At 55.4% G+C, this 17,189-nt stretch overlaps 7 protein-coding genes across 7 annotated transcripts; 5 read left to right on the top strand and 2 right to left on the bottom strand.

Annotated features, from left to right (window-relative positions):
* Nucleotides 1-104: 104 nt before the first annotated feature.
* On the bottom strand, nucleotides 105-2,748 carry N656DRAFT_365555 (uncharacterized protein). Its single transcript, XM_064809399.1, has 5 exons — nucleotides 1,874-2,748; nucleotides 915-1,811; nucleotides 688-853; nucleotides 468-584; nucleotides 105-405 (listed from the first exon to the last, which is right to left on the bottom strand). Exons 1-5 carry the CDS (start codon nucleotides 2,432-2,434, stop codon nucleotides 326-328), a joined length of 1,821 nt encoding a protein of 606 aa, XP_064666510.1. The 5' UTR covers nucleotides 2,435-2,748; the 3' UTR covers nucleotides 105-325.
* Nucleotides 2,749-3,974: 1,226 nt separating this feature from the next.
* On the top strand, nucleotides 3,975-6,268 carry N656DRAFT_801368 (uncharacterized protein; the record flags this gene model as incomplete). Its single annotated transcript, XM_064818115.1, has 5 exons — nucleotides 3,975-4,087; nucleotides 4,166-4,637; nucleotides 4,714-4,835; nucleotides 4,910-5,115; nucleotides 5,193-6,268. The coding sequence occupies 5 exons, from the start codon at nucleotides 3,975-3,977 to the stop codon at nucleotides 6,266-6,268; spliced, it is 1,989 nt and encodes a 662-aa protein (XP_064666511.1).
* Nucleotides 6,269-7,011: 743 nt separating this feature from the next.
* Nucleotides 7,012-7,879, top strand: N656DRAFT_831933 (uncharacterized protein; the record flags this gene model as incomplete). The annotated part of the gene is made up of 1 exon (XM_064818643.1): nucleotides 7,012-7,879. One exon carries the CDS (start codon nucleotides 7,012-7,014, stop codon nucleotides 7,876-7,878), a length of 867 nt encoding a protein of 288 aa, XP_064666512.1.
* A 144-nt stretch (nucleotides 7,880-8,023) lies between these two features.
* N656DRAFT_783595 (uncharacterized protein) lies at nucleotides 8,024-9,363 on the bottom strand. The gene has a single exon (XM_064815987.1). It carries the CDS (start codon nucleotides 9,023-9,025, stop codon nucleotides 8,351-8,353), a length of 675 nt encoding a protein of 224 aa, XP_064666513.1. The 5' UTR covers nucleotides 9,026-9,363; the 3' UTR covers nucleotides 8,024-8,350.
* Nucleotides 9,244-10,002, top strand: N656DRAFT_783597 (uncharacterized protein). The gene is made up of 2 exons (XM_064815988.1): nucleotides 9,244-9,363; nucleotides 9,479-10,002. Exons 1-2 carry the CDS (start codon nucleotides 9,338-9,340, stop codon nucleotides 9,948-9,950), a joined length of 498 nt encoding a protein of 165 aa, XP_064666514.1. The 5' UTR covers nucleotides 9,244-9,337; the 3' UTR covers nucleotides 9,951-10,002.
* Nucleotides 10,003-11,177: 1,175 nt separating this feature from the next.
* N656DRAFT_783599 (ankyrin) lies at nucleotides 11,178-14,312 on the top strand. Its single transcript, XM_064815989.1, has 2 exons — nucleotides 11,178-11,770; nucleotides 11,830-14,312. Exons 1-2 carry the CDS (start codon nucleotides 11,589-11,591, stop codon nucleotides 13,862-13,864), a joined length of 2,217 nt encoding a protein of 738 aa, XP_064666515.1. The 5' UTR covers nucleotides 11,178-11,588; the 3' UTR covers nucleotides 13,865-14,312.
* Nucleotides 14,313-15,875: 1,563 nt separating this feature from the next.
* N656DRAFT_716868 (NHL repeat-containing protein) lies at nucleotides 15,876-16,742 on the top strand (the record flags this gene model as incomplete). Its single annotated transcript, XM_064812163.1, has 1 exon — nucleotides 15,876-16,742. One exon carries the CDS (start codon nucleotides 15,876-15,878, stop codon nucleotides 16,740-16,742), a length of 867 nt encoding a protein of 288 aa, XP_064666516.1.
* Between the last annotated feature and the right edge of the window lie 447 nt (nucleotides 16,743-17,189).

Consider the following 17,189-nt stretch of genomic DNA (forward strand, 5'->3'; position numbering starts at 1 on the left):
CAGCAATGTCTTAGCGGTAATACTGATCTTTTGAGGGGTCGGAGAGTGTGTGCCAGTTGAAGTCGGGCTATCTACAGGGTTAGGCCTTTCATATACTTCAAGAGTAAAAAGTGCCGCTGGTCAAAGTACACGAAGGAAATTCAGACGGCACGCATTATAAGAAGGAAAATGGAGAGAAGGCGCTGTATCATAAGACTTCGACAGATGATATTCGTGCAGACAGTAAGGTGCTACGCGGATCGAGGTAGGCAGGTACCTTACCGGCTCTCCGAGTCATCGTAATATAGTCTCTTGAAACAGGTCGTCGATCAGAACTTCATTGTGGCTAAAGCTGGGGCAACAGAAAGCCTTCAAAGAAATGCCGAATCGATTCGACATCCTCCAGCGCAGCCACCTTAGCCACGTCTGTTCGATCAAAGTCAGTATTTGCAACGGTCGACTCTAGGTTACTATGGGCCTCAACTCACAGTGATCAGGCCTTACAACCACCAAGGCGCCTCTCCCCGGGTCAACTCCATATGCCTCGTATGCATGTCCATGGCCAGAGTTGTAGCTCTCATCATCGGCAAAGACTTTGGTCAGGCCTAGTTGCAAACATCCCAAGGTTAGCACCGTCTTTATGTTGGCTATCACTCCTCCTAATAGTAGTAGCAGGATCCCGAGCCTGTGTTGAGTGCCCAAACTCACATTTCATCCCCCATTTGCCCGTCGTGGGTGTAAAAAACTCGGGGATTTCCTCCTGTTCAACCTTCTTCCTGTCCGATGCGATCACCAGAATACGGTCGACGACGCTGTCGGGGTAAGCGCTGGGAGGCGTGAACCGTCGGGCCACCTCCTCAAGGGATAGAGCTGCCTGTACAGGAAGTATCAGCACAAGTCCCCCTTTTTCCACCTCCTAGATGCAGATGCAAAACCTTTCTCAACCGCACCGCAGCATCCAGCCGCGTCACATCGCCCGCAAATACCACGACATACCACCGCCCGTTGGCCGGCAGCCCCTTGACCAGCTGCATGGCCTTAGCATCACAGAACCGCACAACCTGGGCCGTGGGGAACCGCATCCCGACCGTAATCCCCTTCGCCACCTCCCTGTCGTGCTCCCCCGCGGACGTAATAACCGATTCATCATACCGTATCGCCTGACCAGCCGTGTACCGCCCCGCCCTGACGATCTCCTCAGCAAACTGCTCGGGCGTGATGCCGTGATCTTGCCGATACTTCGAATTAAACAGCTTCGTAAAGTATCGGTCAAACTCTATCAACTCAGTAGCCGTCCTCTCCCGCTCAAGGACATACGTCTCGAGCAGCTCCCTCCCGCGCGCCAACCCCCTAAGCACCATGCCCAGCTTCCAGCCTATATTATACCCGTCCTGCAAACTCACATTCATGCCCTGCCCCGCCTTGGGCGAGTGGGTGTGGCAAGCGTCTCCCGTCAAAAACACGCGCAAGTCACGATGGAAAAAGTCGGCGCGGCGCTGGCCGATCGAGTAGGCCGACCACCAGGCCGTTTCGGCAAAGTCCATGCTGTACGGCTTGAACACGGACCGGGCGTGACTTTGCAGGTTTTCGAGGCTCACGTCGCTGACTTTGGTCCCGGCAGGGAGTTCGGTGTAGAAACGGACCATGGCGTCGCCCTCGCGCGGGATGATGAGGATGTTGCCGACAGCGGAGTTGATGACACACTTCCTGCGGATGTCCGGGAAGTTGGTGAGAGGGTAGATGTCCATGACGCCCCAGACGGCGTCGGAGCTGTCGCCGATCATCCTGAAGCCGAGGGACTTGCGCACGATGCTGTGCGCGCCGTCACACCCCTGGATATGTCCGTCAGTTTCGGAGTCTTGGAGCCGAAGGATTGGAATAAATCGTGACTCACCAGCACGTACTTTGCCCGGTATTTCCTCTCCCTCCCATCCTTGCCCGCCGTGACCTGCACACAATACGCATCCGGATCCTGCACAGCAGCCTCATCATGATCAACTTCCACCCCCGTGACCACACATCCATACTCCACCGGATTCCCTCCGCCCGGACCACCACCCTTCCCCAACTCCCCCAACATCAGGGCATTCAACCTCGCCTGATTCAGAATGACATGCGGCTGGTGACTGAGCCCCGTCTCCTTGTCAGGAGCATAATGGGACCTCTTGATGCCGCCGTTAACCTTCCCATCGCTGTCATCACTGTGAGGAGACCAAAACGCAATCTCCAGGACATGATACGCCTCCTTGAGCAGGTCCTCCGCAATACCAAAGCTGTCAAAGATTTCTACGGTACGTGTCTGCACGCCGTCGGCCTGGCCGATTTTCAACGGCCCGTCGCGCCGCTCGAGGATCTTGTAGCGGATCCCGAAGCGGGCGAGCCAGACGGCTGCGCAGAGACCGGCCGAGCCGCTGCCGACTATGAGCACGTCGGTTGTTTCGCAGTCTGTGGACATGGCGATGAGTCGATGACTGGGGTGGTTATTAGATTCGTATGTTAGTGGATGAAGAGCGGGAGTTTTGAGCTTCTTTAAGGTGAGGAATCTTGGGATTCAAACGCCCCGCAACCACTTAGTTTGCCTTGAGCACGTCGCTGGCGTTTGTGTCATTTCAGTGTTGCGACAGCTCAACTCAACAGCGACCTTCGTGCTGCACCGTACCCCACTTGATCTCCGACGCTCCGACTGGACTTTCTGTGCCGAGCCCGCAGCAGAGGAATAGCCGGACCACTTCCGAGTCCCGAGCCCCGCGAGCCAGACGGGACCGGGCGGAGGAGCACAAGATAGCTCAAGATAAGAGGCCTTGAACGCGAAGTGGATCTTAAGAAACCGGAGTTACTGGACAACGTAGGTCTGAAGCTTCCAGTCTGCTTCACTTCCCCGCATCCCCAGCGCCGTGATCCCCGCAACAAATTCGGCTATGGATTACGGAAGTTGGAAATGAGTTTCTGAACCATCTCCCGGAAGGTGCTTATCGAATGAAGCTTCCCTATATTACCTAAGGTTCTACATACAGGAAAGTACCTAGGTAAGTTTCATAGCACCCACCGACTACCATGGTGACGTAACCATACCCTTCTTTTGCATCAGAGGTGGGGGGGGGGGGGGGGGGGGGGGGGGGGGAAGGTGTCAGGTAAGAGAACTGAATACTTTAGCACACGGATCAAAACCGCGTCGCTATCGACATGTTGATGTTGCATGCCTCGGCATGTCAATCCATAGCGCTGACTTGAGTAAGCCATCTGAGATATGTTGTGATCTGTGTAAGGTAAGTTTGAGGCTCAGCTGCGTGCATTTGTCTTCCGCTACCTAAGGGCTAAGACGCTCCGACTCCGTTTCCGTATGTACTCGGATCCATCCTTCAGCGGTTCTCCCTTTGGACGTCGTCCAGGCACGATGCCAATTCCCATTGGCTCAGCCTCTCAGAACACTTGACATGCAGTGTTTCGGTCCAATGTAGGTTTTAACGAGTACCTGTGGATTGCTTCGTAGCGCCCGCAAAAACTCAGAGTTCGGGGACTCCAAAAGCCTCACTGTGGATGCCCGAGACAAAATCGTTGCTTCCGGACTAGCCTGGGCTGCTCCTTCCGTTCATGTCTTGCTTGCCAAGAGCTGAGCCGTCGGCGTCTAGTCCCGATCTGCGCTGGCGTTTCTGCACTGTTGATCTCGCCCGTCGCCGAATGGCACGATTCCCAATGTCAACGCCTCGATGCATGGTGCAAGCGAATCGACTTGGGCTTCCTAGCGGTGGAGAAGGCGTTGTCTGCGGTGACAGGGTCCATCACACAGAACACCCCCGGTCATGAGGTCCAATTGATGTTGCTGCAACAAAGTTGCACAACTCAGACCTGGCGCTGATCAGTTCCGACATCCGCTAATTAGATACCGTATTTCCCTCAAAAAGGGGGACAGTTCCCCCTGATGATGCCCGGTGGGAGAATTCACTCCTCCTAAAGCACAAGTTGCACTATCCCTGACTTACAGCGCGCACTTCGCGATGGCTTCACCCCTGGATCCCGGACACACGCACTCCGACCTCCGTCGCGGTCCCCCCAAGCGCCTCGTCATCTGCTGCGATGGAACATGGATGGATTCACTGGGTAAGAAGGGGTAGGTACTAAGCGGCCAGGGAGTAGCTCTGATGATCAATGAACACAAGCCTAACTCATACCTCTCCAACCATGTTAGAAGCGAGCCTCCATCAAACGTGACGCGCATATCGCGCGTCCTGTGCCGGACCTGCTGCGATGGCACCCACCAGGTCATCAACTATTTTGCGGGCGTGGGCACGGCGAATTCCATTGACCGGTTTACGGGCGGTGCTTTTGGAATGGGCCTTGATCAGGACATTCGCGAGGTTTACAATTTCATTTGCACGAACTATGTTGATGGGGATGATATTATCCTGATTGGTTTCTCGAGGGGAGCGTTTACTGCTCGGTCGGTCGCTGATATGATTGCCTCGGTTGGCTTGCTCACTCCGGAGGGGTTTGAGAGGTTTCATGCTATTTTTGAGGATTACGAGAATATGGGGAATCCGACGAGGGATCCGGCTGAGTATATGGTTGGTGACTTGCCGGCGTATAATGGTTCGCATGGTCAGGCGAAGATTCAATGGGAGAGTGCGAGGATGGTGCAGTATAAGAATTGGTTGAAAACGGTAAGTGGGCGGGCAGTCTTGATTTCCGAGTCCCAGATGTTGATTAATGTCCTGAGCAGTGCTGACAAGCATCAAGATGAAATACACCAGAGACACATACCACGATGGCAAGACCGAAATCAAGGTCAAGGCCCTCGCCGTGTGGGACACGGTGGGAACGCTCGGCATCCCTCCGGCTCCCGTGATAGGGGTTCGCGGGTCATCCGATCAATAAGTCCCCCCTTTTTTTCCGCCGCAGCTGCGAGGGTTAGCTAACAGTCCTGCACATGGAGGTTCACCAACACCCAAATCTCCAACAAAGTCGAAAACGCCTTCCAAGCGCTTGCTCTCGACGAGCCGCGCTATGCCTTCCGCCCATCACTGTGGGAGCGCCTCCCCGGGAGCACCACCAATCTCAAGCAGGTCTGGTTCCCGGGCAACCATGGCAACGTCGGCGGCGGCTGGCACGACCAGCAGATCTCAGACATCACTCTAGCCTGTCAGTACTTACTTCCCCTGACCCCTCTCAGCCCATCCATACATGTACGCTAACCTCACATGTGATGGTGATATCAGGGATGTGCGACCAACTCTCCTCAGTCGGCGTGGAAATCAACTTCCGGCGCATGACGGCCGTCTTCCTCGAAACCCTCCGCTACTCAGCCGCCCATCCCTTCCCCTGTGTCCCGCAGCGTGGCGCGTCATCCTTCCTCTCTGTTCCTGTGCCGGGACTTGACTTTCTAAAACGCTCCGTAGGCAAGTTCTTCGGTCGCAATTCCACACCAGACGCGCCCCTCCCCTGGGCTACTGCCTCGCAAATCTTCCACTCCAGCCGCTCCAACCCCAAGCGTGATAGTGTGGAATGCACTTTCCGCTCCCGCCTGCCCGACCGCGACCGCCCCGACTCCCGTGTCGACCGTGACCGTGACCGTGACCGTGATGATGACAAACCGTCATGCAACCACGCTGCTGCCTCAACTTCCGCACCACAACTGCTCTCCGCGGGGGCTCGTGCTTGGGGTTTGGGGACGATCCGCTCCCCGACGAGTGTGATCACCACCATGGCGGGGAAGACTGTCCGGTGTCCCGGGCTGGTCCTGCGCGTGGACGAGACGACGAATGAGGATACCGGCGAGCCGCTTCTGTACACCAACGAGCGGATTCATGCCTCGGTACGGGTAAGGCTGGCGTGTGGAGGGTTGGGGTTGGATGATGGTGGGGTTTGGCAGTGCGAGGCGTTGCGTGGTGGGGAGGGGGTTGAGAAAGGCAGGGGGAGATGGGAATTGAAAAGGGGGGTTAGTGGTGAGTTGGGGAGGGGGGAACTCGTGGAGGTTGCGGAGAAGGTGGCAGCTGCTGCTGGGTTGGGGGCCGGGTTGAAGGGGGGGTTGCCTGAGGCGAGGTTGAGGTCGGGGGAGTATCCGATGGAGGTGCTGTATCCGGTGGAAAGGGATGATCATGCGTGGAAGTGGGTTTTTGATGGGGAGCTGAAGGGACACGGGGCGGCTACTATGGTGCCGCAGGTTAGGGAGTTGCCGGAGGAACCGCTTGTTGGGTACTGGGAGAGGTATCTGTTGCGGTTGATGGCCGGGGAGGGGGAGAAGGATGTGTGGAAGTTTGCTCGGAGGGGGGTTCAAGTTCCGAGTCGGGGGTAGCCTGCACTGTGCAGGACGGACTCAGGAGGGTATGTCAGGGGGGATGATGATGTGATGATGTTTAATGCAGCGAAGTTGGACATTAATGAGCATTGGATTTACCAGTAACCTAGGTCACGAGTCCACTGGAAGCTCGACGGACTGATGAACGATGCTGAAGCGTGAGTAGGCAAGTGCCCCAAGGAGTTATCCACTACTACGAACTTGCACTTGTCCCCAGTCCAGTCGCTAATAAACTTCAGAACACCCCTGAAACCCTCCTACATTTTGCCGTCAAGGTGTAGAAGCTCAACTACAGGGGTTTGTCCCCAGTCCAGTCGCTAATAAACTTCAGAACACCCCTGAAACCCTCCTACATTTTGCCGTCAAGGTGTAGAAGCTCAACTACAGGGGTTTGATGGTTATGGGGGATCTGTCTGGGGCTTGGACTGTTTCCCGAGCAGCGGCGAGATCAAGAAGTATCCCTTAAACCAATGGGTTGTGCCGTGGCGTCTTCACCGTCTACATACACGAAAACAACAAGACTGTTCAACATGATACCAACATCGAGTGTTGCCAAATCAAGTATAAAACGATGGCTCTCTCGCCCGATGCTCGTGTCTATTTCTCTTCTTCTTCTCTTCTTGTCAAATCGACAACTAAACGCAATTCTCGATACGCCTGACGAATTGCAAGAAAAAAAAAAAAAAAAAAAAACATATCTAACAACACTTTCTCTACGCGCAGAATTCGCTGCCGTAGAAATGCTGACAATCGAGCCTGAGCAGACCATGCTCCCCGAGCTCCCCGACACCCCTCGCCAGGCGGAACCGGCACCCTCTCCTGGTGCGGCCTCTGGTCACGAGGACAACGACTATGAAGCCACTTCAATCTTCATCACCTTGGATATCACCCCGCTGGACACTGAGACGCCGGGCATCGCAATGCCGGACACCCCTACCCCTGGTGCCACTACTCCGGACACCCTGAGCTCTGGCACCGCCACCCCGGGCACCACTATCCCGGCCACCTCTACCCCGGGCAGTGGCACCGCTACTCCGGACACCGCTGCTCTTGGCACCTCTACCCCCGGCATCGCCACCCCGGCCTCGGAGACCGCTCCCTCCGGCACAGCCGCCCCGGCCACCGCGCCCGTCCCCACATACACCGAGGAGCGGGATCCCAGCATCCGCCTCACTCTCTTCCAAATCGCCGTGGAGGAAGCGAGAAAGGGATTATTCGCCAGTGCCCGCGAGGTTACTCCCATTTCCAAGACCGGGCCCGGGGCCGAGCAAGGCCGGCGTCGCAGCCCGACGGCCGATGAACTCGAGTATGTCATGCGCAAGCTGAACGAGTGGGCGCAGCTGACCAATCCCGATGACATGCACGCACAGGTTGAAGATGACGATGACGATGACGATGACAATGCCTATCTGGTCCGGCGGCCTGGCGGTGCTGCTTACATTCAGGTTGCCGGCTGTCGCGTTGATGAGCTGCCAGTGACTACCTCTACTAACGGACAGGGACAGGATGATGATGATGATAATGATACCGAAGACTCGGATGCCGACCGGGAGCGGGGCGGTGGTGCTTATCTGACCAGCCGCCGCAGGGCCCGGGGCGAGGTTTAAGGCCTCAGCCGACTCCGCAGGAGGAGCTGAGGAATTTATGAGACGGAACGGAATGAATGCAGGGTCCGGCCTGAAGGAGGCTGGAGGGACCGCCTGCACGCATCACCAGCTGGAGGGGAGGACAGGGAGTTAGCACCCAGCTAGGTAGGAATTGACGATAATGACCAGACCTGAGACTTGCCTCTCTTTGCAAGTGACCCCTTCGAGTGACCAAGACCAAGACCAAGCTTCATTGTTACAAACCTTACAAACCCGATGAGTATAGATCATCACGGACTAGAGCCGACATTGTATGACCTTCTACCCGTCACATCACACAGAGAGGGAGGGACATAGCGGGCCTGCGGACAGATCAAGACCTAAAGTCTCATCTCCAACCGTCGTATTAGTCTATCCAGTACATGTATCGTAACAACTCCATCCTCTGCTCCAACCGTCCCTTTTACTACCCTTTCACAGCAAGTAGCTTGACTTAAGCAATGACGGCTAGCACACCAGCCACGAGAGCCAGCATGCTACCTCCCTGCACAGCCATGCCAGCCGGGGCGGCCGCGGTGCTGGAAGACGCCGCCGCAGAGCCCGTCGAGGAAGCACCAGCACCGTTGCCGGCACCGCCGCTCGTTCCGGTAGCACCAGACGAAACCGCCGTCGAGAAGGTCGTAGTCGCAGTAGCCGTACCAGTCGTAGTAGTCGTCAGCGTGGTACCCGTCTCGCCAGCCGCAGCACTGCTGGTCATGCTGGTAGTAGCAGTCCCAGTAGCCGACGAAGACGACTCATCCCCACCAGCACCATTCTTAACCTCAAACTGCTCCGACTGCGCCAAAATGCCCGTATTCCCCGCGGCGATGCTCTGCAAGTTGAACTGGTAGCCCTCGCCATCAGGCACGCCCTGTTCCGAGACGGTGATGCTGTCCTGGCTGGAGAGGTCAATCTCGCCCAGGTCCTTGCTGAACGGGGTGTTGCCTGAGGCCATGTTGACCAGGAACAGGTGGGCGCTGGTCGGGTCGGTGTTGACGCGCGACCAGGACACGGTCGCGCCTGAGGAGATGTCGACCACGTCGCCCTTAGAGGGGGACGTGATGGTGATGGCGCTGGCGAGCTGGAAGCAGGCTGCCAAGAGGGCGGTTGGGAGGATTGTGGCGCGCATTTTGCTGGTGAGTCGACGGTTGGTTTGCGGGAGGTGATTGTTCTTGTTTTCCTCCGATGGGAGACTTGAAGTGAGTGTGAGATGAACCTTTTCCGCTTTGGATTCTGTGCAAACGAGCGACTGAAGCGAGTGTAAGGAACAACGAATGTGTTTGCAAGTCAGGGCAGGTCAAAGGGAGAAAAGTCAGCGCGGACGGCCAATGCTGGTTTTAACTGCATCGAGAATTCGAGATCCCGCGCCGATACGAGAAATCGCCTCTCAGCTCCACCAAGCCATCAATCACGAAGAGGCTTTCAGAAGAAAACTCCACCCATGTCCATTCCAGTCATGTTCGTTCCCTGCATGTGTCCGGGTCAGCCTCACGAGGCAGGTTTGAGCTGGCTTGGCGAGTCTCAGCTGTGAGTTTTTCTTCAAGTTCAACTTGTGTACCATCGGGGAACACGATTGACTGACGTCGATGCTGGTTCCATTTTCACATTTGCTTGTTGAATATCCATGGGCACCGAAAATAGTCTGCGGTGCCTGGAATTGTCCGATAGCAAACGAGTCAGAAGCTTCCTTGCTATCCGTCCGAGACAGATGTCAACAAGGAGATGCCTGCGATGGACATAGCGATCCACAACGCCGGGTTCGTATCCAGGATGCCGAACTAGGGACGATCCGCCTCCCGAGGGACCACATCCGACAGCTGCCGAGGACTTGCAGATGGAAATTCTCCGTTGACGTTGGGATGGGCAGTCAGTTCCATGAGGAGGTAACCATTGGGACATCAATGCTGACCGTTGACGGATTGATTGGTAGTCATTGGCAGCATTTCATCCATCAATGCAATCATTCCATGAATGTGTCCAATGAACCGGACATTTGGTCTGGACTCTGCAAGTTGACAGGTCCCAGTGTCGGTGCGCTGCTCCCTTCTGGGTGAAACATGCAGTTTACCAGGTCGTTAAGATGATTGCAGTTTAGCCCGGCTGGCCTAGCCCCTGAGAAACAATGGATTGGAGTGCAGCTACGAACAAGTTAACAACTGAACTACGAAAATGCCTGTGTTGTACAATACATACGATACACATAACGAAGTAAGGTATACTATACCGGTACTACTCGTACAGTACACTCAGGCCACTGGGTATCCGTACAGTGAATGTAATTCGTACTGTAGTGTACGAGCAGCGTATTGCACTGTATATTACAAGTTCTTGATTACTGAGATAGCGCGGGGAAGAAGAAACTTTCGACAGACGCATGATGCCGATTGACATTATCGTGCAACTTACCAGAGTCGCACCCACTGTACAGTACAGTACAGTGCATAAATACACTGAATGCTACCTTAACAAACCTACTTACCTTGCCCAGTAATCCGTACCGATGGTCAGAGTAGCAATCTGTGTATTATCCCGTCGAAGTGCATCATGTTATCGCCCACTTCCCGAAGGTCCTGATTGGAATTGGACTTTCAGGATGCAAGTGCGCCGCGCCGGGCTTCGGCAAGCCTCGCTTTCACTAGCGCAGTAACAGTGTACGTGTACTGTATTTACACTACGGTAGGTACATCAATGCCAAGCCGGAGCTAGCCGCTTCAGGCCATCAACCAGCCTGCGCGCTCGGGCTATGTGGGGCGCAGTAATGCTCCTTGCTCAAGATCATTGGTTCAATCTGCTCGTGTAACCTGACAGGCCCCGGCAGACCTGCAGAGACACATGGTGCCAGCCGCTGCCAGACACCCCCCCTCCTCAGTCGTCCACCCCTCATGCTTCCACCAAAAATGTTGCGTCTCACTGTTGCAGTTCATCCCTTCCCGCTCCACCGCTAACATTAGTTGTGTCGCAACGGCGGAGCAGCCATGCCGAGCAGCCTGCGGTAACTTTGCGTTTCGTTTTCTCCTAACGTTATGCCGCTGGACAGTTTTGGCTTGACCGCACGAGAAAAGGGGATCGGCAGTTGAAAGCGAGAGAGTCGCAGTTCGAATTGCATTACTAGCAACCTATGCCACCAGGGGGCCTGCCTCCGAATCCAGAAATTCTCAATAGCTTGCCTCGCTCGGACCGTGACAATGCGGCGCGGCCTGAGGTGAGGGGGAACGGTCCTTAAGGCCACTTTGGCAATGGCAACCGTTCAAGGCCACCTCTGGACTCTGGGCGGTGGAAATTGCGACCCAGGGTTTGGGGACTGGTTCCGGGGTTAGCGAATTTGCCTCTCGGCTCAGTGATTGGCCGCCGATAGCTTCTAGAACCAATCGGGGAAGGCCATGGCCCTGGCACGCCAGTGTTTGGCTGGCGCTGTCATGTTTAAAACCGGCGGGACAGTCCCGAAGCCTCATCGTCACTGGCAGCAGTGTCACGCAGCCTTTCCCGTTCAATCGACAATCAAACATCCCTCGATCCTCGACATCCCCGACCCCGTGAATGGCCGCAGACGATCGGCAGATAGCAAATGTTTCTCGGACTGGATTCCCACATCGACCGCCACGAACTTCGAAACTTTTCGGATCTGGCTTTGTCGCGATCGTCGCTGAGTCTGGGGACTTGAAGTGAGGAGGATTGGCAGATTGGCAGCCAGGATGATGGAAATTGCGACCACCACGCGCGTGTCGCCGCCGCCTGCTCGTCGGGGACGGCGCGAAAAGCCATGGCCGGCTGAGAAGCAGAAGAAGCTGCTGCGGCTCTATATCTGCACGCAGAGCGAGCGGCTGCCGTTGGTGCGAATTCTCGAGCTTCTGAAAGACGGCACCTTCGATCCGAGGTGCGCAATCTTGTTCGCCCGCGCAACGTTTCGCAGACTGACAGCAGCTGGCGTCCCAGGCAGCGTAACACACACAAGCACTTGAAAAACCTCCTTCCCGACCGTAGGATCGACGACTGGAGACCGAGGGATCTGGCCACCATGCTGGTTCGGGTGCGGTTTCTGCGGTCGGTGCGCGAGGAACGCCGAATGAGGGTCAGTAAGGCTCGCCGGCGGCTCGAAGTAGCGCGATCGCGAGGTTTCTTTGTCGACGATTCTCCCAGGATACCAATGATACCAATGCAGATCGATCATTATCCACGCCCGGTCCACTTGGCCGAAACTCCCACCACAATCAAGCAGTCCGACTCGCCAGGATCGACCCCACCCGGCAACAGCACTGACGCGACAGCGACTCCTGACGCGTATCGCAGAGATAAGTCGCCATCCCGAGCATCCTCAACATCTCCATCCACAAAATCAGCCAAGCGTAGGTCGTGGGCTTCGGTGCTGTCCAGCATCTCGTCGGGAATCTCTAGTCTGGCACGGACTTCGTCGTCGGCGTCATCCAAGCATGTCAACTTGAATGGAGCCGGGCCGAGTACGGCACTCAGCAATATGTCTCGGGAAATGTTTCTCGCCCATCTTCAAGACAAGCCCCGAAAGCCTTTCCTGGGCACGGGCATACCATCTGGCAGCTTGTTTAAATCCAAATTCTCAACGGTCAACCCCACAGACAAAGAGCTGAACACCGCCTTGCTACAAATGTGCTGTTCTGCATATGCGGGCACTGATTCGGACTCGTGCGTACATGGGAGGTTATCGAGGGCGATCGTCGCTCAAAAGAATGAGGGAGCCGATTTCCGGCACTTCTTTGTCACCGACCAAGAGGCAAACATGGTGGACAAGTATGGCAACTCGCTGCTTCACGTAGCTGCTCGATGGGGCGCCCGCATCTCCCTTCTGCTGCTGATTCTCCGTCATACGGATGATGCCCAGATGGTTAACCACCGCGGTGAGACGTTCCTTCACGTGTACCACCCTCCAGAATCTCCACGTATGAGACCCGTCTCATTCCTCAACCTCATTCGAAAGTTGAGGTCCCAGGGGTACGACTTCTGCCTCCGGGATGTCGACAAGAACACCTTCCTCCAACACCTCGTCGCGAAGAAAGAGTTTCCCATCGAGACGCTGTACTACGTCTTCAGGGAAGTCGGCCATGGGGCGGCCCGGTTCCTGGTTGCAAACAGGTCTGCAGATGGTGAGCGTCTGTGGCACAGCATTCGTAAGAATCTGGAACAGGCGTGCCCAAAACTGCACCGCATCTTTGGTGACGAAGTGGAATTTATCCGGCGCTATCTCCCAGAGTTCTCCGACTCAAGGGCACCACCCTCCACCGCCGACACATCGACATGCGGATCCGACAGTCTGATATCACTGCACCCGGCCGACACGAGCCTAGACCCAAACGACAGCAGCGCACAAGCCGTGCGACGGACTCCGTTGATGAAGCTGCTCCGCCGGGCTGCAGCGGGGAGAGGCTTTACTGAGAAGGAGCTAAGCGCCAAGCTAGAGGGCATTTTTGACGCAACCTCGAAGCAAGAAGGGTTTGATCTCCACGCTTTCCTCGCACAGCGTGATACCGAGGGAAACACGGCGCTGCACTACGCAGCCGAGTTTGGTATTGTCACGGCGGTACAGGTGCTCTGCGCCAAGGGCTGCAGCGTCAACGTCTTCAACAACTGCGGCAACACGCCGCTCCAGCTGGTCAAGTACGCCATCCAGCGGACCGATGTTCGCTCCGACATCCACATGGAAGCGAGGTACCTCCGCTGCGCGGTGCTCCTGCTTGAACGGGGAGCTTTCGACCAGACCAAGCTTGTCAGCGAGCGGTCCATGATTTTTCCCTATGACGTCTTTGATGGGAGCGAGCGGTCCATCAACAACCTGGTCAAGCAGGGCGTGGCTACCCCTTGCAGGGGCCTTCACCTGCTTACGTCGTCGGTCAAGCATCATGCCCCCTACTTTGAGGGCTACGAGCACAGCTGTCATCATCAGCAGGGGGTACATCAGTCGGAGTCGATGTCGATGACGTTCCAAACGTCGGTTCTTTAAAAACTAACTCTTTTAACCTATTTTCGGTTTGTACAAGTACATCTTCTCTATCAACTGTGCGGTTGGGCGGTGCATGGCGATACCGGGGGGTTTTCTCATCGAGTTAGCGGGCGAGGCGTTGAGAGCATCTGCTGGTTGGTGGTGAGGTTGGCTGTCGACTCACGTTTATTCCCCTTGTTTGTTTAATGGTTGAGGGAGCGGACTGCCAGGTTTGGCGGTTACTATTACTATATGCTTGGTTGTCTCCTTTTTTTACAAGTCTCTGCCCCTTCAAGTTACAGAAGGAGTCTAGCCGAGGCTTTGGCCGTCTTGAGGGGCCAGGTTGGCGTTGTGATGGTTGTTAGTCTCAAGAAAACCACCAAATTCATCGCATCTTTTGATGATCTCTGTCCCCGGGATTCACCCACGGCATTGAACCGTCTTCTGGTGTGATTCCTTGAGGGGAGGATTCGGGGCAAGGATGCGGGTAGGGAGCCCTTGCTCATCCTTCCGGCAGACGCGGCCTCTGGCCAAGAAGGAATGGCAGGCCCCTGTTCCCTGTTCTGCAGGTGCAACGTGACTCTGTTCCTTCTTTCGGCTTTGCCCGATGCTGGGGATGCGTGAGGGCTTCTCTGCTCAGGATGTTGCTGACTGAGACACATACCCTAAAGGACTTGACTTACGCTGCTCTCATTGGCAGCCACGCGTACGATGAGCCAACAGAGGCTGGCATCACCATACCGTACTATTCCTTTACAACTGGAAGCCGGGCAAAGAATAATGCTCTCCGATTCCCGGCTTTGACCGCGTAAGGTAATTTTTCTATGTTGATTCCATCCAGAGCTCTCTGTTCCGGAAAGGAGCTAAGGCCGCCCAACTCACCAGCAAGGAGAGAGACGCGAGCAAGATGTGGTATTGTACCAGGTCGTTAGGCTTTAGGTCAACTGCTGAGAAGCTTGGCCAACGAGGGAGGAAGACTGTAGGATGAAAGTACTTAGGCTACTCCCTGTTCGTTCACACGACTCTCGGTATCGCCTCTAACATACATCCATGATGGAAACATCTCAGGATGAACTGGTCCGGCTCCGGCATGGCGTTACGTTACAAATGCTCTCCAGGGGTCAGCTTGGAGACAGCCTTGAAGGTCTTGAGTGTCTAACACTGCACGCGCTTATAACAACCCAGGTTAGTGGTATCATTAGCACCAGAGTTCGGGTATATGTAAGGAGACTATGCTAATGCTAACACAAGATAGCCTGAGAAGGGCCTTAGATTTTTCTCTCGTACATTGCCATTCCTCTTCACGCCACACATGACAAGCCGCCAGCAAGACGGAGATCGCTTAGACATCGTGATTACTTCAGCTCGGAGCCTTCCAGGCTTGTCATACTACTAGTACTAATGTGTTTCGTTGCAGGCTTTTACCTTCCCAACTCTCATCAAGTTCCACAGCAGCAGCATACCTTATGTCGGAGAATGAGACCCCAGACAGCCGGCAAGTATGCGATAATGTTTAGTCACCCCCTCGACCTAAACATAGGGATATACATAGTAGCCATGATTACTGGTCTATACTCCCGCAATCATCGGACAGTATTACTGGATCCCGGGCCATTATTACACTCTCGGATAGAGCCGAAGCGGTGTTGCCGCTTTGGGCCGGAACGACGTCCTGCCCAGATTAGCCAGATTGGCTCGCCCCAGGAAGAAACTCCAGACCAGTACTCTGGCCCGCCAGCAGTTATTTAGGCTACGGCTGCCCCAAATTTCACCGTTGAAAGCCTGGCGCCAAGCCCTATCTATTTACGCCTTGGCCCCGTCACGACATGTGTATCGTGCAGTGACGGGGGAAATGAGGGGAGGGGGTGCAGAGCGGGCGGGAATATCTTCTAGAAGATGTCCTCTATCCTGAAGGTCTGGTTCTGGACTTTATATTCACCTTCGCGCGGTGTATAGATCACGACCCAGATCTTGTCGCACCTTTTGGTTTCAACTCAAAGGGGTAAACAATACCTCCGCACTCACCACGACAATGTTGTTCCTCCTCCCCATCCTGGCGTCACTCGCCACATGCAACGGCGCGGCCATCTCCCCCCGCCAGTCCGCCACCCAAGTGGTACGCCTCTCATCCATCGAGAACGTCGCGGTGCGCGCCAACGGGCAGATCCTCGCGACCAACATGAACAGCGCCAACCTGTATTCCATCAACCCCGTGGCCAAAACCTCGTCAACCGCCATCGCCGTGTCGGGCGCCACGGGGCTCAGCGGCATCGGCGAGTACGCGCCCGACATCTTCGCCGTGATCGGCGGCAAGGGGATTTACAAGGTCGACTTTTCGGGTGGTAGTACCCCGAAATCGTCGCTGATCAAGACTATCACCGAAGCCAACAACCTCAACGGCCTGGCCGTCTTCGACAACAGCAGCGTGCTGGTTGCCGACGCGGGAAAGGGCGTTGTGTACAAGCTCGATGTCAACACGGGCTCGTATGCGGTCGTCCTGCAGGACCCGACTATGCAGCCGTGGGGGGGCATTCCGTTTGGGATTGATGGGATCAAGTACCGGGACGGGGTGGTGTGGTATACGAATATTTTCAGGAATAGCTTTCATAAGGTGGCGGTTGATCCGGTGACTGCCAAGGCGACGGGGGCGGTGCAGACGCTGTGGACGAATCTGATGGGGGATGATTTGTGCTTTGGGCCGAACGGCAAGATTTATGTGGCGACGAATGGGAGGAATTCGCTTGTCGAGGTTGATCCTGCGGTTGCCAGCCCCAGGCCGACGCAGGTTGGGAGTGTGACCGGGTCGACCTCGTGCGCGTTTGGTAGGGGGGAGAGTGATAAGAATGTTGCCTATGTGGGGGCTGGGCAGGGGGTGTTTGCTGTTACTATCAGAGCGTGAGGGAAAAGGGGGTTATGGGCTTGGAGTCGTGGAAGGCTGGTAGTACATCGGACTGGTGGTAGTACTTGAGCCTATCCTAGGCAGTGACCGGCTAGAGGCAACTCCATTGGAGTCTACAATATGAGCTTTGACTCGACTAGTCTGGTGGTGAATAAAAGTCCAAAAGCGAGATTCTGCTACCGGTATTTGCGATATTGGACGGGATGATGTTAAACACTGCGTAGATCATTTGTGAGCACCAACTGGAGATAAATAAGGCAACAGAACAGTAGGCCAGGCTAACCTACTAAATACCCGAGTACCTAGGTAACTGATGTAGCAATCACATGCTAAACTCCCTGTCTTGTCCCGGACTGGATTTGCCGTTGCACCAACTGACCTCAACTGACCTCAACTTCAACCTTTCTCCTTCTCACCCCACCGCCAGTGTTTCTCCCCTTTGCGCCT

Source organism: Canariomyces notabilis (assembly GCF_033297395.1).
Source record: "Canariomyces notabilis strain CBS 508.74 unplaced genomic scaffold N656scaffold_28, whole genome shotgun sequence".
Classification (NCBI taxonomy): Eukaryota; Fungi; Ascomycota; class Sordariomycetes; order Sordariales; family Chaetomiaceae; genus Canariomyces; species Canariomyces notabilis.

Bases quoted from the DNA above. Each gene is read 5' to 3' on its own strand.
- N656DRAFT_365555 (XM_064809399.1), bottom strand. From the start codon at position 2,434: ATGTCCACAGACTGCGAAACAACCGACGTGCTCATAGTCGGCAGCGGC. The intron at 1,812-1,873 runs GTGAGTCACGAT...GGACATATCCAG, and splicing joins ACCGGGCAAAGTACGTGCTG to GGGTGTGACGGCGCGCACAG. The intron at 406-467 runs GTGAGTTGAGGC...TTGATCGAACAG, and splicing joins GGTTGTAAGGCCTGATCACT to ACGTGGCTAAGGTGGCTGCG.
- N656DRAFT_783595 (XM_064815987.1), bottom strand. From the start codon at position 9,025: ATGCGCGCCACAATCCTCCCAACCGCCCTCTTGGCAGCCTGCTTCCAG.
- N656DRAFT_783597 (XM_064815988.1), top strand. From the start codon at position 9,338: ATGTCCATTCCAGTCATGTTCGTTCC. The intron at 9,364-9,478 runs CTGCATGTGTCC...CGATTGACTGAC, and splicing joins ATTCCAGTCATGTTCGTTCC to GTCGATGCTGGTTCCATTTT.
- N656DRAFT_783599 (XM_064815989.1), top strand. From the start codon at position 11,589: ATGATGGAAATTGCGACCACCACGCGCGTGTCGCCGCCGCCTGCTCGT. The intron at 11,771-11,829 runs GTGCGCAATCTT...CTGGCGTCCCAG, and splicing joins GACGGCACCTTCGATCCGAG to GCAGCGTAACACACACAAGC.